The sequence below is a fragment of the Acromyrmex echinatior genome, chromosome 9 (genome assembly GCF_024713525.1).
Source record: "Acromyrmex echinatior isolate Ae372 chromosome 9, ASM2471352v2, whole genome shotgun sequence".
NCBI lineage: Eukaryota > Metazoa > Arthropoda > Insecta > Hymenoptera > Formicidae > Acromyrmex > Acromyrmex echinatior.
The window spans coordinates 9,677,690-9,703,754 of NC_141860.1; the positions used below are offsets into that span (position 1 = coordinate 9,677,690).

A 26,065-nucleotide genomic window follows, 5' to 3' on the forward strand; every position below is an offset into this window, starting at 1 on the left:
AACAGAAGTTTTCAAACGTTGTTGTTGCGAGCATGAGATCGTTACAATGTAACGATCAACATCGGGCATTTCGCGATTTAACTATCCGATCGATAAGTCGTTATTTTTTATAAATTTTGTTATCATACTTTTCTAACTCGTGTAACAAGTTTACAAAAAAAAAAAAGAAAGTCTGTACACATTTAATTTTTGATTCATACATGAGCAATGTCGTTGGCGTTACGTCGTTCGAATCTTCTTACAGTGTCGTTGTGACGAATACGATTATGACGAGACTGGGCCCGGCAAGTCTGGAAAATGGCATTCTCGATATATAAAATCATGCGCAAGCTGAAACATACGTACTCTTTCAATACTGGCCCTTCGCGTGGTCACTGGTCGTTCAGTTGTGAAAACTTAATTCGCCGATTTGCTTCACTGTGTTATTTCTCGGTCTATCTATCGGCCGACGTTCGGGTTTATTGGATAGTCTGTTTGCGTCAATCTTTTACGTGTAAAAATAGAATTTCGCAATATATTCCATAAACGTTTGGTATAAGGTAATCAGACCCTACATATCCTATCTAAGCTTTGTGATTTTTTCTAATTTTTTACTGAATCCAAAATTTTTTGAAAACTGTTAGATTCAAAAGAGAAAACATTTCTGAATATTCCACTGTTCGGAATGGCTTTTACTAACTTATTTATTTATTTTTTTTTTTTTTTGAGATTCTTGTTGTGGCATTTTGATTTACAAATTTTGGAACATTCCAAGTATATCACAAAAATTATGAAACATTTCTTCAATTTCTTCAATTTATTTTATGGTAATCAAAATTTTATTGTGTTACTCATAGACATAATAAAAATAGATCGTTGTGTCCTCTATTTTGGCGTGAGAATTAGGTAAAAAAGGACAGAGAGTAGGTATTAGACAGAGTGTAAGATATTCATACCTTACTTCCTCTCCCCCCTCCCCCTGCATTCTTTCCTCGTCAGAAAGAAAAAGCTACACGGCATTCATTGTCCATCCATTTCTACCTGGTCTTCACGTTTCAAACCTAACGCTCGGTCTATTCTTATTAAATCTATGATGCCACTAACAATCGATATACAGGCTATATATGAGGTTTGTTTTCTATTTCTGCACTAGTTGTACTAGTTCAAAAAGTGTACACTAATTTAGACAACAGACCTTTCGAATCAGCGCAAGCAATAGAAGTATTAGTGTACACTAATTCAGCCACAAAAAACAGACTTTGTGCAAATAATGCAAAAGTTTATGAGTAATAAAACGATAAATATACAATATAAATGATAGTAAACCTACATACGAAAACATTTTGTATCATCATTTTTAATTAAAAAATTTTTTAATGGTAGAATTGTATTAATACTTTCATTTTTATCACACGAATCTAATATTTCTGTGTAAACAATATGGGACGCCATTTTTATCTTGCACTAGAATGTTTTTTTATTCCTTGCCTACATTTTTACACATGTCAGTTCAGTTCAGTTTAGTTCAGTGCAATCCTCATGCAGGAACAGAAAACAAATCTATCATTATCTATATAAATTATCTACGATAAAAGTGATGAGAGATTACGAAGAAAGAAAAAAAATATCTCGTACATCAAAAATGTAGACATAATAAAATGATAGAACGAAGAATTCACATGTTTGAATAAAGGGACATAATTAAATATAAGAACGAACAGATTTAATTGTTTATTTTATATCACACTAATTCCAACGATTTCCTATCGAATGTAAATGATATAATTTATGGTGCCTGTACATTGTTGGGTGACGCTTAAATCGATAATGTATTAACAATTAGTGTATTTCTTTTATTGTCTAAATTCCATATGGATGATATGTCATCCGGTTATTTGTTAGTTTATTAGACTTTGATCAACTTTGACGGAAATTTATCAAAAAAACAGTGATTTTTCTGTTTACAATAGAATATACTATTTGTATATACATTTTTCATATTCACCCAATCGCGGCACACATACGCTTTTATTTAATCCTTAGTATATTGAATTGTCTACATATTTCTTTTCTTTGAAATACTAGGAACTAGATAATTAGTTTCTATCTCTTTTCTTTCTATTTAATACATTACTTTACAAATATTTTCTAAAGATCTTAAATACATTATAGAATGTACATATGTAGAATTACTCAATAATTTTGGAAAATTTATAAAAGTGATGAAAATTAATCCGGGACATGAACGATATCGTAATAAAGGATCAAAATTATCATGTATACTAAATTAATCTTATTAACATATTTCATTAAGATATTATTTACATTAAAATTATTTAAACAATTTTATATGTAATTTTATCAATATATTATCTTTGTTTTTACTCTCTGAAAATGCATGCAAAATATGTGAATGCAGTTGCACAAAAACACAAAACTTATTAGCAAAAAGTTCAATAATAAATACGCGAATATAACAGATATGTATACGATATTCTCTGCTGAATAGCGCTTCGTTGTTGTTGATCTCCGTTGAAACTATTTGGTTCCTGGTTCAGTTACATGTAAACTCGTATATACATATGTAGCTTAAGATTGCGTCTTTCTATCCTTGATGCTAACGGATTAAAACATGCGTCGTGAAATGTGAGCGCAGTACTCACAGCGCGAACAATATGTGATGTATCTCTCTTGCTGCGTTGTTAGATGCACTTGGATCCTATATACTTACCGGCTGCCTGCATGTTCTATTATTTATCCATATTTTTCCATAAAATAGAAATTTTTTATTTACAATATCGGTTTTCGCAAATTTTGCAATATTCACGATGCAATTATATACAGTTTCTTAAATTAATCTAGCTTTATCAATAACAAAATTACATTATTAATTTAATAATTTTTAAACCTTTTTAAATATTTATATCATATTGTTATAGAATAATATGTATTATTAATTCTAAAATAATAAGTTATCATATAGGAACAATATATATAATATATCATAGAATGAGATATACTTAAGTTTGACTTTTTATTTTTGTAAAAATAAATATCAACTTTAGACAATATCTCCACGCCGATATAGTTAAACAATATAATATTCTCTCCTTTTTCCATTACATGATTAATCGTTTGAGAAGAAGCGCGACTTCTGCTGTTTTCAACATTTCCAGCAAATATTGCATTAAGCATATATATTGATTATATACTCGTTTTTGTTTTTATTCTAACTATAAATTAGACTTTATTAAATCGAAATATTTTGTTTTTTTTTACAAAAAATAAATTTAAAAATTGCAATTATAAAAAAAAAATTTTCAATATAAAATTGAATAAGGAGACAAAAGAGGAATATAACAACGCTTGTCAGCATTTCGCAAAATAAAAAATTCAGTTATGTTATTACTAGTATTTTTCGCATGCATTTTTACGATTGTCTTCAGCAGTTGTATAAAATAATAATAATAATAAAAAATTGAACAGTAAAAATAAGAAAATTACAATACAAAAATCTATAACAGACTAGAATAAATTCAATTAAACAAGAGAAATCCTATTTTTCGAACGAAGCAGATCTTAGTGTTTAAATATTTCTGCGTGACTTCTGTATAATCGAATGAAGACACCCGCACGGAATACGGGAGATCGGGAAACTTGATTGAGGCGATAGTTTTTCGCAATAAATTATTTGTAAGTTTAAGATTCTGATTGTATATCAAATTATTAATATTTGTATAAAGATGTATATTAACAAAAATTATTAAATTACTTGTTAATTTAAAATGTAATATCACCACTCTTCTGCTCATGATTGCGTTTCAAGATCAAAAAAGATTTCGGCGTGTGATTTGCAGAATCAGGTATGTATGTAAATTTACACACACAAATATTTAAGTATTAAAATCTGTTTTAACTAAGAATAAAATTTCTTCAAGAAAGAAAAAATAAGATTTAATTGAACAAAAATTTTTATTACTTATCAATAAAAAATTAGATCGCTTAATAAGTTTTGCAGTAAATATGCTATAAAACTATAATAAAAAAGTAATACACATTTAAAAATTGTGTAACAATGATTTTATCGTTTATGTAAATTTATAAATGTCCGAGTATAATAATAATAAATAACAATAAAGAAGAAAATTTATTTATGAAATTTGAAAATTTCAGCAATATTTTGACCCGGATTACTACCTGCTGTGACAAATATATTTCCTTTTCGTATTTTCTTTTCCTTTGGGAGCTTCTTTTGAAGGTAAAACTAATACCTGAGAATTTCTTTTTATTCAAAAAAGAATTTCTTTTTGTCAAAAAGTATAAAAACTTTCTACAAATCTAGATATGCATGACTTCGAAAAATAATAATTATACTTAGCAAAAAATATAAAAGTCATTAATCATTTCTTTTTCATCATTCTGCAAAGAAAAACATTAAATCAAGGTCTTTCAAAACTTAATTACTTTAGGACATTCATATTTTATGACAAAATAAAGAAAGACATAAAAACTTCTTAAAATATTCATTTTTCGTTAACTCTTAGAGTTAATACTTTTATTTGCTAACGGACAACTGATTTATGAAGTGAGTATAGTAAAAAAAAACGGGGGGTGTGCATTCTTGCCTACCCTCTTCCATCTAAGGAATCCGGCAGCTGCGACACGTGAAAGGCCATAAAGTTCTAAAGCTATAAAACACGAAACAAAGCACAAAAGGAAAAAAGATTTCATTGCTATCTCTAATAGTTTTCAAAATAATAAACGGCTTGTAAAACTTTTTAATTTTCTACATGTGCACGTATTAATAAAACACTATAAACTTTGCAACATTTATTATAAGCCATATAACTTCATAACAATCGTGTAACGGTTATATACTAAAACTATAAATTGCACATCGTAATTTTGTACCAAAAGTCACTTTGATCTTTCAAGCGATATACAACCAGACATTCATTTGAAACTTAATATTGTAATTCCTGGAATAATTAAGGATTGAAATTTTTTTAATGTTCCAAGCATTCCGAAGATAGCGATAACAGAATCTAATCTATGTACTAATAAATTATATGAAAAAGACTGATTAGATAACTCAAATAATGACCAAATAAATAATTACGCTACAATCATGTTAACATAAGATATAAGATATTCTAATAACGTAGGACAATTAAATATCTTTAGATTACAGCAATTTTTTCATTATTTACATATGTAACTAATTAATCTATCGGCACATTATAGATATTTAAAAATAATGAACAAAGCACATACTACGAGATAAAGCCAATGATCAACGTGATTTTGCTTAATTAATTAACATAAAATGCTAAAATTTATAAAATTTATTTTCAACAAAAATACGTCAGAAAAAATCTGTAAGACTTTATAATAAAAAATATATATATATAAATTTACACATCTAATCTGTTACAATCCCTACAATGCCATCTCGTGATTACTTCAATAACGTTTATGCACACACATAATTCAAGTAATCTGAATAAATAATAACGATAATAGCCATTCGAATAGTATCGAAATTGCAAAATTACAATTTCATATCATTTTCAACAATTTAATTAATTTCACTTTCGCTATATGCTTTAATAAAGGCAGGCAAATGTTCGTACTTTGCCGTAGGCGACATCTAACTTTAGGAATTGTTGTTCAAATAGCTTGCTTTTGAAACTTACAGTTTGCCAGCGGCACCCTGTGGACTACCGCTGCAGTTAGAAACGAAACAAGTCGGTAGATATGCAGGTAATGTTCCGCAGAATTTCTTCACACACACATTTACACACACACACACACACACACACACACACACACACACACGTATATATATATATATATATGTTCCTTTCAGCATATGTTTAATACTTATAAAATTAACCACGTAATCATCTTTAATAAACTCGTGTTATATGCAATAAAAACGATCCCTCCTCCCCTTGGAAAACTGTGGACCTCTATATAAGTTTTTAATTATTTCTTATATTATTAGTAGTTATTGATAATATTGATAATTATTATCAACATACAATATGTATTACATATTAATAATACTGTACTACTTTCGTATAATATGTCACATTATTTTTCCTAAGTTATTTAAATTATTTAAAATAACCGATCCCTTATAATTTTAAGTATAATCCTAAACTTATAATTTTCGTATAATAAACTTTTTAAAGAAGTTAAAGAATTTGAAGTATATATTTTTGTAATAATTTTAACATTTTAATTATTATATTTTATATAACATATTTATTATTAATAACTTTAATATTTTAATTATTTGTGACATGTTTGTAAATAATCGTACGCTTTTGCATTTGCAATAAACAGTGATCAAGTTTCCCATTACATTCGCAATATGTATTAATATTCAATAAGTCAGTAAATGTAAAAAGTTAAGAAATTTTATTACTACCGTCTATAAAGTATATTATTTTATTAAAAATTATTATTTTTATTATTGTTATGCATTTCTTAATTGCAAAAAAATTTCAGGCTTTCTTAAAATGTTTCCCATTCAAATTTTGTTCTTTTCTTTAGAAATTCAACAATACCATTCACTTCCGGAAATAGCCATTCAGTAATATGACTGGCAAATTTTCATCTAAAATGAGCAGGTCAATTTTTTGAATTTTCAAAATTTAGGAACCGCCTCAGTGGCATCACTTGTGACCAATCAGAAAAATCGAGGTCACTTTCACTCACTTATTTCGACAAAACGTGAACGCTATTGGAACTCAGGTTCAAAAACCTACCCCATCTTCGCGGGAAAAAACCTTCGGGGGGGAAAAAGCTGCGCGCGCACGAGTATAGGAGGGTTGAGTGATCATCGAATATAAAATGCGCCAGCAGACTCCAAACTCCAGATTCATGAAAGTTGCACGCGTGTACGGACGTCGGTCGCAGTAGAGTGCATCGTACAGTGATACCTTACTATATATACGCCGGGTACGCGTGGTGTGAACGAAGCTTGTAGCAGTAGAGAGACTTCGACTCGAGACTAGTTGTCGCAAACGTGGTAGTCACGTGTACGCGTGTTCTCGTTGAAACTGCCTATCAAAAATTCGCTCGTCGTATCAAGTAGCGGATTCTTCTCCGCGAACATCAGTATCGGCTTGTATTGTATATTACGCGAACGTGGTGTCATTCGAGCATCGAGTTCCTGCCGAATACTACCGGGATAACCACGACTCTAACGAGGTTTGTAGCGCTTACTACCTGACACGCGTTACCGCGCGGTGTTAATTCATCAATCGGGATGACGTAGGAAAGCAACTCAGCGCAAAATCACGTTCCAAATAATCCGACGTAATCACACGGAATAGCGTTCTCGTGGAACGTCACCCGCTATTCTCCGGAGGCGTGGTAGCTGACGCGGCGTGGGCAAGCATGGCTAGCCGGCTCTTCTGTCTCCCTCTATCTCTATCTCTCTTTCTCTCTCTCTCTCTCTCTCTCTCTCGCTCCGGTCTCTCTTCCTTTCACTCATTTCACGAATACATAGACACGTTCGCGCCCACTACGGGCGCGTGTACGCGTGCGTATACGACGTGTCTCTCTTTCTCTCCGCCATGCAGACGTAAAGAGAGACGCTCTCCTTCCAATTTCCATGTGTAGACTTCAAGAAGGTATCCTCGAAGCAGCCACGCGTTCCCTCCGTCCATCCGGAATATTATCGGACGCGTTGAGTTTCTCGATAGTCGCGTCGTGCAAGTTCGTTACAGTGTGTGTCGTCATTGCGAATTTATTTTCTGTTTTTCGCGATAGAATAACGGTATCGCGGACGATCGGTGATCTCTGCCGCCACAGCTGGTTCGATCCGTTCCACGGCACAGTGGTTCGTCGGCGCGGCGAACTGACCGCAACGTGGACGTGATTTACGTTGCGAAATCCGCGTCATCCTCGGACAGCCCCATGTACGTGCACATGATCATCTATCGTTCGTATAAAGCTACATAAAGCACGTCCCAAGTCGAATGTCAAGTCCTTAAGCCGCACACGTGCGTTCCCGTCACACTCCCTTACCCCTCGGTATAACATAACCTAGAATAAAGCCGCGTGGCTTAGCGTGCCAGTGCGATCGAAGTTGCATCGCGTCAGCCGTCTGCTCAGTCAGTATTTTTCGTCAGTGTATCGTTTGTACCGCAGGTAACGAAGTGACAAGTGCCAAACAACGATTTGAACGATGGAAGGTGAAAAACTATGGTGGAATCATACGATGGATACGGAGACTGGAAATCTTATTGCAAATGAATACGATCCGTTGTTCAAGGAATTATTTCCCGATTATCCGTTATTCTTAGCTGACGACGAGGTAAATTTCTTATATACTCTTATATACTTTCTTATATATATGTATATATATATATATATATATATATATATATATATATATATATATATACTTGAACAACATGCTTATGAATGTCCGATGATAACGTTAAGAAAAAAAATGATTTCATTATCATGGTAATTTTATAATCTTATTATCAAGAAGTAGAGCTAGTTTCTTGTTCTAAATACCATCTGGCGGAACAATCTTGCAAAAAAAAAAGCTGTAACGTTATTCGTAACAATTCTTTCTTGAAAAGAATTATTGTATTTCTGAAAATACTTGTTAATTTTTTTTATTACTATATGTTTGAAAATAACTTACATTTTTTATAATTACTATATTTTTTTAAATAATTGTTACATCTTGCAAAAAAAACTGTTATAATGTTATTTGTAATAAGATTAGTCTTGAAAATAATTACTATATTTTTAAAAATAATTATTACATTTTTTTAAACTATTTTTAAATAATTTTTTTAATCATTTTTAAAATTATTTTTTTGAAAAATATGAAATTCTGTTTCTATATTCATTTATTACTACACTTTGATTTAAAATTTAAATAGACATTCATTTATTTTAGCATGATTTTGCATATAATTTTGTATAATTGCACGTCGAATAAAATTAATTATACGTATGACAATTGATATTTTCTGATTTGTATACGGAAGTCTTTTTAAGCCTCCCCCCTCCCCCCTGAAAAACAATAAATAATTTATTTATTTCTTAAGATTCATTCAATCATATAATCTTGATAAAAAATATTTTTTGTTGGTTAATATCCATTTCTACCAATGTAGATTAACTTTAATCTTGATTTAACTTATTGTTTATTTTTTTCTTAGAATTAAAAAAAAATAAAAAGTAAGTTGAAATTAAAGTTCATTTTACATTGAAAGAAGCAGACTAAATAAAGTATCATTTATTGACGATTATTTTAGCATTTTTAGCATTAATACTTACAGTTAGGTATATGTTCTTCTTTTTAACTTCTGGTATAAACTTTCCTAAACATTGAGATAAGATCAAAAATAAACTTAATAATGACAATTAAGAAACTTTTGTTCGAAATTTGCAAAAGTTGCGTTGCATTGCCTGCTTTATTCAACACGAGGATTAGTTAATTAGATTTTTTTTTAACACTCTAACATGTTTTGAAATTGTCTAATTTGAAATGAGAAAAGAATCTCTTTTGAATAATTATAATAAAAATATAATTTTTTCATTATTTTTAAATTTTTGCACTCGCTTTGTTTAAGAGTTTGAATAATTTTTAAAAACACTTTTTTATAAATCAATATTTATCAAGATAAAAAGATGCAATATTCTATTGATAAAATAAAAATTATTTTAATTACATTGCCCGTAATTTCTTTGATTGCTTATTTAAAATTATTTATAGAATTATTTATAGTATATTTTAAATTTATAGAAGAAAATGTTATTTTTCTTTAAGCTTGTGTGCTAAATAATCATTGTCGGGATGAATTCATATAAGATTATTCAGATTTCTTCTTATCGAAATAGTATTTAGATATAATTAAAAACATACTTTTAAAGATTTTAATAGTAATAAAGGTTCTCGGTGAAAGTTGTTAAAATCTAGAACATAAAAGGAAAAATATTTGGAAAGCAACTATACCTGAATAAAAGTATTTTATCTAATATCCTATTTTATCTAACAATAAATACCATGAAAAATTGTAAAGCTCACAAAAGCAAATGAAAAGAAATTCGTAAATAGATAAAATTTTTAGGTTCCCATTATTTCTTTATTCACGTAGCTTCTTTTGTAGATTCTTTGTTAGATTTCTTTTGTAGAATTACTTCATCTTAATTTATGTGCTAAGCAGTATTCAAACTTTTAAAAATGATTTCCATTATGCGGGCACTATTTTTGCTATTCTTTCGACAATAATTTATTGAAATATTTTTTTAAGAGATTATATACATCTGAAAGATAAAAAATATATTAATATTTGTAAACTTCTTCTAACAAATATTAAAATTGTATTTAAGTAAGATTTAAGATGCTAATAGCATTGAATTAAAGATAATTTAATAAAAGGAATATTATTATAATGGAAGGAATATTATTATTTCAATTTGATTGTGCTGTAAAAGCAAAGTAATTGACGCGCAATCAAATATCTGAGATAAAAATTATTTAAATATACATACATATTTTATTCTAACATCTTACTTTACATTTCTCTTTTATTGTTAATTGATTCATAAGCGATCTTGTATTCTAATTTTAATATTGTGTTCGTAAGTCTTGATAAAAAAAAGTACGTACACATTTAAATAGACAATAACGTAAAATTTATTTCAAAAAATGTGAGTAAAAGATAAGTAGATTGCAAGATATAGACTTATCTATGTAATATTTCTTATATAAATTATGTTTTTAGAAATGCGCGCGTTTTGCTGCAATTATATTGACTGACATATGTTTAAGAAAGAAGCGCTTGCATTCTTTCTTTTACAGAAATAGAAATGCTCAATTTTTATTGTCGCTGTTACAATGCCGATTATATTCAAAACTCTGGAAAAGCCATCGTAAGGTCAAAGAGACAAGAAAACATATTCATTTTACACATTTCTGTTTCTTTCTCTTTTAGCTTTAAAAAGGAAGGAAAGATTCTTAAGCTTCGTTTAAAGTCAAAGTAATGTTGGTGTAAATTAAGTGGTTAGAATTCAGAATTGACATGCAGGTATAAGACCTTTGTGTTTTTTTGTCTCTTTGAACCTTAGTAACGCATTTCGTTATTTTTGAGAAATTTAAAATGAGAATTTCTAGACTAATTATAATTTGAATAAAAATATATTAAATCGATTATAAAATATATTGATTGCGTGTTTAAGGCAAACTGTTTTAATAGCATAAAATAAATTTCGTCTAATGTAAAACTCTTAAAAACTGTCTAAAGATAATTTCGATTCTTATTAGTGAATTAAGATCACGTGACATAGGTTGATTCTCTAAATTAAAACTATGCTAAGACATAATAGAAATACGGAATTATTTTGTGTCTCAACATATTTTAATTCATGGAATTGTTTACTATGTACGCAACATAATTTTAAATGCTTAAAAAAAAATCATAATTTTTTCAGGATGTCCAGCCTTACATATCCTTAAATCCTAAAATTATCCTGGAATTTAACGTATCCTAAAAAAATGCTGGAAAACTCTTCCTTTTTATGTCGATTAATTTTTGTTACTTAATTAATTTTTATTGTGATTCGCACCATTATATCATTATGTTTTGAATCCAAGTTAGGATTCTATATAATAAATGTTAAAATAAAAAAAATTTGGACCAATATTATTATTCACTATCTCATAAATAATATCAAACAAACATTCAACACAAACTAATTTAACAAAAAAATTTGGATTTATTATCTACAATTATAAAATAGAATATAGCAGAGAAATTATCGTTTGTGTTGAATATTTATTTGATATTATTTATAAAGCAATATAAATTATATTATTCCAAATTTGTTAAAGTTTTAATTTATTCATATAGAATCCTAACTTGAATACAAATCATATAATATTGTGTGAATTGATGAAAATTAATCGATGAATATAAATCCTGGAAAAACTATAGGATTTTTACTTGAAATTATTCTTGAATTGAATAACCAGATTTTGTTGGACACCATGATTTCGAATTTCTGTTGCACACTTCTGATGTTCAAAAAAAGTTATTGAAAAAAACAATTTTGGAATGAGTAATTTCACATTAGTCTGCCAACCACAAACAAATTAGATTTATTTAGTCTCAATCGATATATTATTATTTGCATATTTTGAAACAAATTGATTTTTGTTTGCACATTTTTGTTAAAAAGTTATTAACTATTAAATATAAATATACATATATACATATATATAAAGAAAAGAAAATAAATCATTGTAAAAAATGTGAGATTGTAATGTCAAATAATAACAAAATCTTTGCAACATATTTTCCGGTAATCATATTTTTTATTTTTAGATTTCGTTTTTTTTTTAAATTACCAATGTTTAGTTTTTTAAATCTCTTTAGAAATGAATAAATTATGATTTCATTTAATTTTAAAACATTTTATGATAAAAATTATAATTATTTTATCAAAAATGTAAAAACATTTACTTCTTCTTAAAACTATAATTAAACATAAAAACGTATTTACAAAAATGCCAATCGAAATACAACTAAATGAGAAAAAAAATATGATTATTTCTTTATTAATAAATATTTGCATAAAAAATTTCAGAACTCACGGCTGATGGAAATAATGGACAATATTTCACCAGAGGATTTAAACGTAGTGTACAATTATAATTGTAATAATCCAGAAAAGTAAGTGTATCATTTTTATCAAGAATGTTATATATATTATAATTGTAAGAAATGTATAACATGTAAATACATTTAATTTTTTTTTTTTTTAGTAACGAAACTAACGAAACAACAACTATGCTTGTTGAAGATCTACTTGCAACCTCGCTACAGGTTAGAAATTTTTCTTTATATTAATGAATATTGTATATGAATTCTATTGTTTAAAAATTATACAATATAATTATAAAATGCTTTTCTCCAATCTGCAGTCATTATCTCAAGAGGATTACTTATCGACGCCTAGCAAGAACGTATATCTGTATGACGATATGATTGAAATAAATAAGAAATCACTTAGTGAATTACAATTAAGGGAAGAAGAACAAGAAACTGGTTTGTAATCAATAATTGTTAAATTTTTTTGTCAATTTTGATATAAAAATAAAATATTTTTTTTAATATTTTAAAAGGATCTGAAATATTTGATAATGCAGTAAAAATGGAAATAGAGACTGAACAAGAAAATTTTACTGAACAAGAAAAGGATGAAATATTTAAGCCTCCAACAAGTAATACTCTGCCTATGTTATCTTGCGTAAAAAATAAAAATAAAGCAAATATCAAAACAAAAAATCAAAATACAAGAAGGAAAAAGAAAACGAAAGAAGATATAACATCAATTAAAGATACAATAATTAAAAAAGTTAAAGCAGAGGAGCAAGAAGATTGTGTAGATGTTGAAACGATAATGAAACGAGATGAAATACCAAGTAATTAAATCAATTTAGATTCATATCGAATTATTAAATAAACATTAGTATTGTGGCATTTTACTGAGATTTATTTTTTGTTAGTATTAGAAGCACACGATGTAAAGAGTTTGTTCGAAAAATTTGAGGCTTGCGAGAATTCAAATCCATGCAATAAATTGACCGTTAAAAATGATCATACATATGACACGAGACCAAATAAAACATGTCAAGTGATTCAAGAGTGCAGAGCTAACATATCGGAAAAATCCGTTTCTCAAGCTTCCAATCAACAGTCCTCAATCTCATCTAAACAAATAATCAATAAAACAAAGGTTATCTATTATTTTAATAAATATTTTAATATTTAATAGGTTAGTACATAATCTAATTATAATTATTTTGTTGAACTTTAGCTGTCAAAACGTAGAAAAACTAGTCCAAAAATTGCTACGCTAAATATACAAAGTAATAAACGTAAGAGTACACAAATGCAAGACAGAGTTTCCTGTAACAAGATTTTGAAGATAGATTCTACAGTAAGTCCTTTCCTTTAAGTATTATGATTTGAATATGTATGTGCGTGCATCTATTTCTCACATACAACTATTACTGCAAAATGTTTGATGTAAAATAATCCACCATTAATTATAACACTTTTTAGGTATCGAATGATGCTAAAAGAACAATCAGTAGAACTTTGGTACAATTGGATCACGATTATTGTAATAATGACAACTTTCAACTTTTTTGTTCCACGAGCTACAATAGCAACAGTAAGTACGATAAGTAATAAAATGGATAGGAGAGAGTGGGGACCCTTGGGCAATCGGGAAGATTGGATATTATCTTTTAAATCTTCCACCTTGAGTGGCGTCGTCTAAATTAAACGGATGTGATTAGTAGATCTTTTTAAACCCTTTTTATAACTTTTATTTGAAACATTTTTCTCAAAAATGTTTACTTTTCAAGATATTTAGGGATCTTGAATTTTTTGTACATTCTATATATATAATAAAATTGATATAATATAATATGTTAAAATTATAGCAATCCAGTTAGTTTAGTATACCTATATTCATTAAATATTTATAAATACGTTCCTTTTGTGTGTTACTGTTAAATTATATTTAAAAATTTAATTTTTTTATACAAAATCCCAATAAAACAAAAAAAAGAATTCTGTGTTTTTTGGGGTGGGTAAAATAATGCCAACCCCGATGTAAAGTTTAGAAGAATACCGCTGTTTGTAGCCGTCACAATGGCAACACATGAGTAATAGCAACAGTGCAACGCGTGTGTACGTTTGTGTACCTGTGTACGTGTGTGATTACGTTTGTGTACCTGTGCTATTTTAGGATTTGAATATCGAACAGTAAATATTTTGTGTGTTTTTGTCTAATTCCATTATTATTCAAAATTAAATAATTTTGGTCTCTTTAAACTTAAACTTAAAATTAATTGCAAACTGGAACGGACATATAATAGTCAAGCGCGGTTAGAACGCAAAAATCTTTATTCTTGACGTTACTTCTTATAAATTGATAAAATAAATTGACGTTTTGGCTTCCTTCCAAGGCATCATCAAACTTCTACAAAACTTCTGCTTATTTCTCAAGTCTCTTATGGGGAAATACTGTGAATTTCATTATTATTATTATATGGCCATTATTATTACTTTGCATTTACATAAAATTATTAGGTGTTGGAATTAATTCGTAGCGTTTTACAAGTGATGGGAAGTACTTTCATTAATGTATTTTTTAATGCTCATGTGAAATAAATAACATTCTTTCATTAAAAACGCTACGAATTAATTCCAACACCTAATATATTGCCAATAAAAAGTGGGTGTTTTATGTATAATGTGAACTAATTTTCGGGCGTGCTTCTTTAAGCTAAAAAACTTGAACGATTTCATTTATTTAATAATATAGTGGTTGGGAGTCTTGGGCACTAGTTGATTAAGACATGCCCAAACCTAGGTCTGTTTGCTTGCATTTTTTGCACTTAGTATTTTTACAGTTTCTTTTTTTCAACGCTATTTTTTTAACATGCATTTTATTTAAGATCTTCCTAAAATGCCCGAAGGTCACTCTTCCTTAAGTAATAAAAATAGAAAACGATCCTAATTAATGACATTAAAATATATCTATGTATACTAGAAACTACAAAATATACATCTGTAAAATCGAGTCAAAATGAGAATTGGGATGATTCTAATCAACACGAAAGACATCACAAGACTGATAGTTCAAATGAACAATGCCATCTGGAGTTGGTCAATATATGTGACGGTAATGGAAAACCAGCAGTCTTACAAAACGAAATCAAAGATAATAGGCTCGAAAATGATCATAAAGATTGTCAAAAAGAGACTCCTCTAAAACATTCTCACAACTTAAATCATCTTTCATCTGTTAGAAAGATAAATATTTCAGAGTCTCCAACCATCGAACCTTTTCTCCATTCTATTCGTTCACCTTTAGCTAGAAAAATCATCCTGCGATCACAGAAACATATATTACCTAAAGCGAATAGTATACAAATGACTCCTAAAACGCAATATATTTCCGTATTGAAGAATCCACCAAATGCATCACAATCACAGTTCTCAATAAATAATCCTAATAAAAATATGCCAACCATTGTGAATAATGAAATACAAAATATAATTGGACAAAATACTCAAAACACGCCTCCACATGAAGAAGACAAGACATCTCGTGTTAAAATTAGTGTATTAGAATATCGAAAAAGAATACTGAACGATAAGACTCGTAATGACAAACCCATGATAATGAAAGAACCATCTCGAACTATACTAGTGGATATTTATCATGTTTCAACTATGAAATTACCACTCAAGCCTGATCAAGAAATAAAGGATACGTTTTACTGTCAGAGAGAAATTATGCCATGTTGGAAAAAGGAATCAGATATACAAGAAGAAAAAAATAAGCCAAAACCACCTACTCGCAATGTACAAACAGAAACGGATGAAAATATTTTTGAATATTTAAAATCAGTAGATGTTGAGGAGGAAGAGAGAGATGCGAAAATTATGGAGAGAAACGAAAAAAGGTAAAGTATTAAATTATTATTATTAATCTTAAAATTTATCGGATTTCATGATGAAAACCTTCTTATTCGAATGTTTCATATATCAAAACCACTTGTTCCAATAATAATTAGTAAATAATTTAGTAAAAAAACATTTTTTTATGATTTGTTCAATGTGATGATATTACGAATAACACATTACACATACGTTTTAAAAAAGATCTTTCGAAAAAATCTTGGTCAGTTTTAAATATTTAGTTCTTAAAATATTTGGTCCTCTTTCTTGAAAGAAGTCATCGTGAAATCTTACGAGAACTTTTGCATTCTAATTATATTATAATAATTTGTACAATATCATAATAGGGAGGAAAGTACAAAAAATAAAAAGGAGAAATCCTGCGAAAAAGTCTCTGATAGTTTGAGTCAATCTAGATCAAAAAGCAGAAGATGTACGACAAGTGAAAGCAGTAGCAGCAGCAGAAGTAGAAGTAAGAGTAAAGACAGAAGAAGTAGAAGCAAAAGTCAAGATCGAAGCAGAAGGAGAAGTAGGAGTAAGAGCAAGACAAGAAATAGGAATAGAAGCAGAAGTGTTTCTACAAGTACAAGCAAAAGCAGCAAAAACAAGAGTAGCAGTAGAAGTAGAAGTAGGAGTAGATCTCGCGTAGATCGACGTAACAGCCGACGAACAATAAGTCATCGCACGCGACGCAGTTCTGTCACTTCAACAAGCACTTGGTCATCTCCCGCATCTATTTCAATGAGATCAAAACATTCGTATTCACGTTATTCTAGCTCTCGATCTAGATCTCCCGAACGATTTTATTCTAAACGATCAAGGTAGGTATAACCAATTCCAATCAGAATTATATGTATAATAAATAAAATTGATAATATACTAGCTTGCAAACAAGATTAATTTGAATAAAATTCTTATAAAAATTATGTTAATAGGTCTCCTTCGACTTCGAATCTTCGAAGAAATAAATGGTCTAATAAACGAAGAAAGGATAGTAGGGAAAGGAATTATGATAAATATGACAGACGTGAAAGAAGTTATGATAAATATGAGAAACGTTCCTTAGCCAATCGCCATGTCAATAGAAGTTATAGGTAAAACATATTTTTTGAGATATAAAGATGCAATTTCTATTAATATTGAAACGAATATTCATCTAACAAATTTCTTACTATACAATTTACTATATTCTACCCAATTTTAAATAATTAATTCTAATTACTAATTCTAATCGCTAATTATCATCTTATTTTCACGGTGTCTTAAGATTATAACTAATTATATATATAATTAAATAATTATACATATAATTATATTATATTTAATACAAAATGTTTATAAAATTTACATATTTACATATTTTCAAAAAAAATCAGGAAAAAAATAAAGAACTTATATTTCGAAAATAAACTTTTCAATTATTGTTAAGATCAATAGATATATATAATAAAATCCTTGATATAACTTCATCATTTTTATAATTTGTCTCTAGTAGATCACCATTACATTCTTATTCCGGAACTTACGATGATTGGCACAACAGAAAAAAGCAAAGAGAGATAGAAGAACGAAGAGTGGTATATGTAGGACGTATAGATGAAGGAATTACCAAATCTGATCTACGTAAGAGATTTGAGATTTTTGGACCTGTTGAAGATATCAGTGTACATTTTCGTGAACATGGGTATATATCTTTACTTATATTCACTTTATTATTATTTTTTTTTAATTATATTATTCTCATACTAATTCCTACAGTCTCTATAATTTGAGATATTATTTTAGGGAAAACTATGGTTTTGTCACTTTTCTATACAATAATGATGCTTACGAAGCCGTGGAACACGGTAATGACAATCCATCTTTACCCGAATATACTCTATCTTTTGGAGGTCGCAGAGCGTTTTGCAAATCCAAGTACGCCGATCTTGGTAAGATAATTAATATATCGTGTGTGTGTGTGTGTGTGTGCGTGCGTGCGTGCGTGCGTGCGTGCGTGCGTGCGTGTGTGTGTGTGCGCGTGTGCGCGTGCGCGTGCGTGCGTGCGTATGTATGTATGTATGTATGTATGTATGTATGTATGTATGTATGTATGTATGTATGTATGTATGTATGTATGTATGTATGTATGTATGTATGTATGTATGTATGTATGTATGTATGTATGTATGTATGTATGTATGTATGTATGTATGTATGTATGTATGTATGTATGTATGTATGTATGTATGTATGTATGTATGTATGTATGTATGTATGTATGTATGTATGTATGTATGTATGTATGTATGTATGTATGTATGTATGTATGTATGTATGCCTATATCGAAATTTTATCTTCTTTATTTATGGCGATTATATTTTCTTGACAGACAATGTAGAAAATGGTGCCTCTAAGAGAAGACCTCACATAAATGAAGATATGTCCTATGATTATCTTTTAAAGTCCACAGCATATATGCTCAAAAGAAAAGTTTGACATACGTATTGTCTAATCGTTTTAAATTTAAACAATAGATTGATTGTTATTAAAGTAAATTTTTTAGAGAAAGAAACGCACCTGTATCAATGCTCATATACAGTGTGTTTCGGTGCTGCACTTTTACTATAACAAATAGTAATTAGAAATATGTAAATTATAAATATATTAGGAGCATTTGAAATTTTTAATTATCCAATGCTTTATTTAAATTTTTTAGTCTCATCAGATATTTGTTTCCTCAGCTTGCCAAATCTTATCGAATTTTCTGAAAAAAAATGATATATTTTAATGATTTTCTCATTATATAATATATCTCGTTATATAAAATACGGATAATTGAAAATATTCAAATTACAATCGCACTGAGCAGGTACCTGATCTTGTTAAATACAGAGAGTCTATGTAGAAGAGAATCGCCAACTAATCACATGAACAAAAATTATTTCAGTTAAGCAGGAAAGCCTATTCATTACTCCAACAGATCTATTCTGTAACTCTTAATGCAAATTTCGTTATCATTATAACACTACTGCGTAGCTTTTTTATCATGATGAAAGAGCGATGAAAGATACATGCTGTGCAGCAGCGTGATAATGACAATGAAATTTGCGTAAAGAGTTACAGAATAGGCCTGCAAACAATCATAGAAAAAGTTAGATAATTCTATTGGCGTCGCTCTCTCTTTAGTTGAAAATAAATGAACTCGATTCATCATGCTATCTGCCTATTTTTAGAAATAATGATATGACGAGAGACAAAATTTGTCTTTATATATATATATATATATGTATATATTTCAAAATTTTCGGAAACGTTAATAGTAGTAGTTAATGAAGGACTGGTATATATAGATTTGTTTTGTGTACAGATTCCAATTTCATATTTGCAAATACGGATATGCAATTTGCAAATATGAAATTCGCGACTAAAACTTATAGCAAAAAAGCTCTCGAAAAATCAAGTCAAAAAGTTATTTGTAAAGTTTTATTTTAAACAGTAGTTTTTGAGATAATAAAAGTATAAAATGTGGCTAATTACAGATTACGTGTCGAAGACAAATTTCTCTTGTCTTAAATTACGGCTAAATTATTAAGAAAATTACAATATAATTATGATATTCATAATCAAGAGAATTGCCTACATCTTGCTAAAGAGTGACATTTAGATAAAAAATAGGCATTTTTAATATCTCATTCAATGTGTATTGTAGTGTAGCTGAATATTGTAGTGCAGATAATTTTATTTATTATAATGTTTCAAAGTTCAAATTACAAAAAATCTTTAATAAGCTTAACAGCTTCAATACAAGTTTTGTGGCCAAATATTTCTTTGACAAACAAATGGTAAAATGTGGATATATATTTATTCCTAATTGAAATGTAAATGAATTTTCTTGTCGCCAATTCTTAAACGTAGTCTGTAATTGACTGTATTTAAACTTTTTTTTTGTATTAAATTTTTTATATTATGTTGTATATTGTTTATAATGTAAATTTAATATGTATATATAATACAAATAACTTTTTTTACTTAATTTTTTGAAAACTTTCTTGTAATATTTTGATTTTTGGACATCCTGTATGAAAATTAGATAATTTTAGCTAGAACATTTTTAAATAAATAAATTCAATTTTTTTTACAAATTCTTTGACGTTAATTCAAATGTTATTTATTTCTTCCTTCATGATTTCTTATATTTATTTTAAATCATGATATCAATCAGATATTTTTCATATATTATTCATATATTATTCATCTCTTTATATATCCTTTTCGCAATTAAAAAAATTAGTCAAGAATTATTGTCATTATTTTCAAAATTATTTTAATTTCATCAAATATGAAATTTGACTATTTGATATGTGTTTACCTGATTTTATTTATTTATAACTCAAATGATGACAAAAAGAACACCTCTGGTAAATTAATTAAATTACATATATCAAAAAAATATGTCGTATATTTGGCTTGACATAAAAGTCTACTACTACTGTCTACTGTAAACCGAATTTTTTAATGAAATGTAAGCGTTTAGTTACATCTTCATTATTGTATATTATATATATAATGTCTCTATTATACGATTAATCATTTACTGCCATGATTAATTAAAAGCAATCCAGCAAAAATAAAATGATCTTCAAAAAAAGTGAAAAAATTTTATCAAATGAAGAAACTTATTGTAATTTCTTAATTAAATTTGTGCAGATATACGACCGAACATATTGTTAATAAATGCATATTAAAAATCATACGTTATGATTATTATGATTAATACCTTTCCACATTTTTTTATTCGTTTCTCACCAAAGCGTTTCTATATTCTTAATACCGAAATAGAAAGTAAAAACAAAATTTATAATTCGAAATAATATTTCGAATTATTTATCTTTACACTTACTTAATGTATAATTACGAAGTAATGATAACTTTAGGATCGTAAGCAGTCGATAGTGTATACTCGGAATTCTTTATCATCTAAAGACGTAAGAGTGAGCGTCGCTTCATACAATGGAGGAGTTGTTGGTAAAATATGTACGATCATTGGAACTTGCTGATTAAATGGCCTCACATCTAGACATACATACATTATAAAAAAAAACTTTCAATTAGAAATATATAAAATGCGATACATTACATACGTGTAAATTGAAATATATATACCTATATATTAAATGTATATAGGGAATGAAAAAAAGATATATCTTAAAATTATACTCGGATGCAGAAAAAAGATGAAGAAATGATAAAATAGAAAAGAATTAATTTATTTTATGTATGATTAATATGAGAAAAATGCTTCTTAATTAAATGAAAAACAAAATTACATCCTATTCGTGCATTTCTAAAATTAAATTCTTGAATTCTCTCTTTTAATCGTTTATATTTAAAAATTGTTGGACAACATTTTAGTTACATAAATATTAATTCTAAATTATCTAAAGAGTTTATAGCTAAATAATAACATAATATTGCTGTATTTTTGAATGAAATAGTAAAAATAAATTCTTTTGCCCAGAGTGCTCTTTCAAATGAATTATTCTATGTAAGTAGAAAATAAATTTATGTCCTGAATCTTACTTACCTTGTATAGTAAAACGTTCTGGTAAAATAAGAGGACTTGATTTATCCGAAATTGTAACTTTATATGTCACTGTGGTGTTAAAAACATGCACAAATTCCAGAGCTGCAGAATCAATGTCACTTCTCATCAACCACTTTATTAATCGTAGCTCGATATAAGTATCTGAAAGCAATAAATAAAAACTGAGAAAAAAAGCAAGAACATAAATGACAATTTGTCCTGCAGAATAAATATATTAGAGTTACAAATAGATTAATAAGATTCGGTAAAGAAGCGTTTTTAAATGTTATCTAACATACTCGAGTATTTGGACCAGAATAGGTATTCTCGCGGTTCGAGAGTTTTTTTAAACATTTCAATTACACATCTCCGAAACTGCTCGTTACAGGATGGTATAGGTACGCTGATATTAAACGGACAAGTCTCTCTTACGCCGCTTCGCTGATTTGAGCAAATGCATTCTTCTTGAACTGTCCATTGGACAACGATGCGATCGTTGATTGACTTTTGCCAAACCGAATTTATCTGTTGCAATCAACAAGAAATGTTTAATTTTACAAGATATCAAATCAAGGTCATTTTCTCAGAGTCTAAATACGTTTTTCTCCACATTTTACGTCATTTATAGAAGACCTCGTACTTTGATATACCATAAAACAATTCCTCGTCAAGTGCTTACTTGAATAATAAAGTCACCCGTTTTCGCTTGAAAAATCAACCAAAACGTTCGTTGCTTAGGTACGATACACGCCACACTGATTGATAAATGTGCCTCTGATGCACCCTCGGCGACGACTATTAAATCTTGATTCAAGAAAAGTCTTCTTGGTATTTTCCTGGCTCGCAATTCTTGCCATTGCGTCATTTTTAGAGTCGCTAAAAACATTCGAGTTACGATTATGTCGTATAATCGTGTAAATTATATATCTGCATATATATAATTTACTATAAAATTAAAAATAATGAATTTTTTTTAGGAACAATCTGAATATTATTGCTAACATATTAGCGTTTTTAGAATAAAGCTAACAAATAGTTTAACACATTAAATGTTTCATGAGCTTAGATTTAAAAAAGTAGCTTTTGACAGATATATTTATACGAGAAAATCTTTGATAAATTCTCCACGTTTTTTTTTACAATAGTCAGCCGTAAAAATCTTTAATGGCAAAGAAGATTATATTTTTTCTTACAAGGGTTGCTCGGCCGTTCGTCTGTCATCCATATATCATATTCTGCTGCATTTTGATAGGGTACATGGATTTTCAGATTTGTCTCGACAATCTGATATAATTTGCTACGTATAGTATATTTGCTCGCAATTCCAAGATTATCGATATAACCTTCCAAGATGATAATCTGATTTCTTCCAAAATGTGATCCAATAGCTCGTCCACAAAGCATCAAATATGCTATTGATGAATTAAAAAATCCGACACATAAGAAAGATCTCATTTTAAACAATTTGCATTAAATCAAATTTTATTTGATCAAAATTTATTTGATTTAAATATCAAAAATAACAGAGATGCTTTAAATCATTTTGTCAAGTTAAATAAAATATCCTACATAATCTGGGTATATATATATATATATATATATATTATATATATATATATATATGTATATATATAAGCAAAGATAATTTAAATTAAAAAAATGTTTTACCTCTGTTTTTTTGTATTTTCTTAGCATGAAACTGTATTTGTATTTGGCCACTACCGTACGCGTTTAAACGTAAGCTCGACTCGGGCTTCAGGATAGTAAAAAAATTATTGTCATCGTTTATGAGCAACAATAAGTAATTTACAATGTTATCTGTCGGATTTGAAACGCTTATTTGCTTCGTGACGATTTGGGATAGTGAACAGTTAAATTTGACCTGTAAAAGTGAAGTAATATGTTATACGCGTAATATATAAGACTATATATGTTTTTAGATTAAAGTTTTTATTTAAAAAGTAAAAATATTATGAAATATCATAATGTAATGAGAGAGGAAATAAGCATTATAAAGCGTGATATCATGATTTTTTTTGTACAAACCTTGGCGCGAGGTACATATGTCGGTAAAACTTGGAAAAGATGGACGACCAGCATTAATATTTGCACTTGATTCGGATTAACCAATTGCATCGGCGTAATAATAAAGCCAAGTCGTATTTTCCTCCAAGCAGTAACTAGGCAAATAGCGTTATGCAGCATCTAGACACGGTAAATTGCGAAAATTATGTAGTTTGCATTGTTTGCAATAGGATTATACGATGATAAAAAATTAGAGATAACATTAAAGGCTCAAAGACTGTTAAATCATTCAGAATGTCAATTAATCTTTTTTTCCCAATTTTTTTTTAAATTATAATAATTTGCATAAATTTATAGAAAAAAATAAACGCTGTTTACAAAAATTAATTGTTAAATCTATCTTCCAATAATAACTATTTACTGTATTTAGTTCAAAATTATTTTGTATTTATTAACGGTATTATCTTATACTAACAAGAAATACAAAGTTGCCTCGATATTTATATGGATTTGGTTTAAGACTACATTTTAATGTCGAATAAAATTCATGAAGATTATACTGTTAGATAAAAGATCTCGTCCTATGACTCATAAAATATTAATAGTTTATGCTTGTATAACAACAATCTTATTAATTTACATTATCCTAAAACTCGAATTTTAACGCACATAATTTTGATATCGTTTTAATTTTCAATGTATAATCTAATATATTTCTTTTTAGCTTAAGATTAAGAGTCAAACGCTTAATAATTACCTCTTGTTTGTTTCTCGAGCAAATGTACAAATTGCTAAAGCATTCGTCGATGAGAAAGGGGCAATAGGCTGCGGTAACTGCAATTAGTACAAGGCTATCAGATAAATCATGATGAAAATTTTGAATCGCTCGATATTCGGCCACATCCTGCTTTTCTTGTGGATTCATGATTATACGACGATCGGTCATCCAATCTCGAACGCGTTGTTGTTCATAATGATATCGAAGCCAAGCTAGCAAAAACTTTTCTTCTGAACAATGGTCATCGGAAGCGAGTTCGCAGCTTGGCAAATTTGCAATATTCTCAATAGCTCTCTCGTGAAGTTTACATTGTTTCGGCAAGCTGAGAAAGATGTATCCAATTAGAGATGCAATTGTAAAATCACACAATAACGAACCTCGATGTAGACGATACTGTCGATTCCCGATACTCTGTGGATCTCTTCGAAGGACACGGCGACATCCAGTATTTATCCTCGTGTATTCTACGAAGCACGAAACACTTGTACGTTTGCAAAGTTACATCCAACCAGTATTGTTTACTTCGCGATTCGAATAATTGTCGCGATAACCGTTCATATGATACGCAACTTGTATTTAAATTGTTTCTTTGTGCCTGTAATATAAAAAAAAATTAATCAACATATGGATTTTTGAGACGATTTGATGGAGTTGTATAGTTGTATAGTTTAGCTAAAAGCTTTTTTCTTATATATGGCTTCTTTAATTCTTATCATTCTAAAAAAGAAAGAAATTATCATAATTTACAACTTTATAACTAACATTGCTCTGTACGATGTCAATGCTAATTAGATAATCGTCATAATTTAGTAGAAATTGTGGCGAAACGTGAACTAAATATGCTCCTTGAGACAGAAGAAAGTCCAGTATTTTATCATACAACTGGAGAACATAATTTATTCTTTCGATGTCATTTTCAGGTAACAGTTGCTTTGATCTTGAATAAAAAAAATAGCAATGTATTTGAAAGGAAGCACATATGTATAAATGCATGAGTATTACAATATTACAATTTTCCCAAGTAAGTATGAATGTTTGGTCCTACGATTGATTCGAGGACATCGATGAACGACAACATAATTGTATGACTTTCCTGTTTAGAATTTCTCACGTAAGATCGTTTTTTTATACGGAAATACGAAAAAGCTGCCGTAATGCCATAAGAAATGTTTGGATAAAAGCTAAATTTC

General features: G+C 28.6%; 2 protein-coding genes across 7 annotated transcripts; one reads left to right on the forward strand and one right to left on the reverse strand.

Moving 5' to 3' along the window:
- The first annotated feature begins 6,795 nt into the window (after positions 1–6,795).
- Positions 6,796–21,145, forward strand: LOC105153500 (uncharacterized). 6 transcript variants are annotated; one of them, XM_087409387.1, is made up of 15 exons: positions 6,796–7,200; positions 8,146–8,311; positions 12,610–12,695; positions 12,788–12,848; positions 12,947–13,070; positions 13,148–13,447; positions 13,532–13,761; positions 13,843–13,965; positions 14,091–14,202; positions 15,592–16,510; positions 16,853–17,326; positions 17,441–17,599; positions 17,998–18,189; positions 18,291–18,436; positions 18,878–21,145. In XM_087409387.1, the coding sequence occupies exons 2-15, from the start codon at positions 8,183–8,185 to the stop codon at positions 18,982–18,984; spliced, it is 3,162 nt and encodes a 1,053-aa protein (XP_087265513.1). In that variant the 5' UTR covers positions 6,796–7,200; positions 8,146–8,182; the 3' UTR covers positions 18,985–21,145. The 6 variants fall into 6 exon arrangements, with proteins under 6 accessions (XP_087265513.1, XP_087265515.1, XP_087265512.1 ...); XM_087409389.1 differs by lacking the exon at positions 6,796–7,200 and adding an exon at positions 7,500–7,625; XM_087409386.1 differs by lacking the exon at positions 6,796–7,200 and adding an exon at positions 7,575–7,936.
- Positions 19,165–25,510, reverse strand: LOC105153499 (cilia- and flagella-associated protein 47). Its single transcript, XM_087409391.1, has 9 exons — positions 24,855–25,510; positions 24,119–24,277; positions 23,741–23,954; positions 23,266–23,484; positions 22,752–22,948; positions 22,372–22,597; positions 22,073–22,234; positions 21,389–21,561; positions 19,165–19,252 (listed from the first exon to the last, which is right to left on the reverse strand). The coding sequence occupies exons 1-8, from the start codon at positions 25,041–25,043 to the stop codon at positions 21,419–21,421; spliced, it is 1,509 nt and encodes a 502-aa protein (XP_087265517.1). The 5' UTR covers positions 25,044–25,510; the 3' UTR covers positions 19,165–19,252; positions 21,389–21,418.
- Between the last annotated feature and the right edge of the window lie 555 nt (positions 25,511–26,065).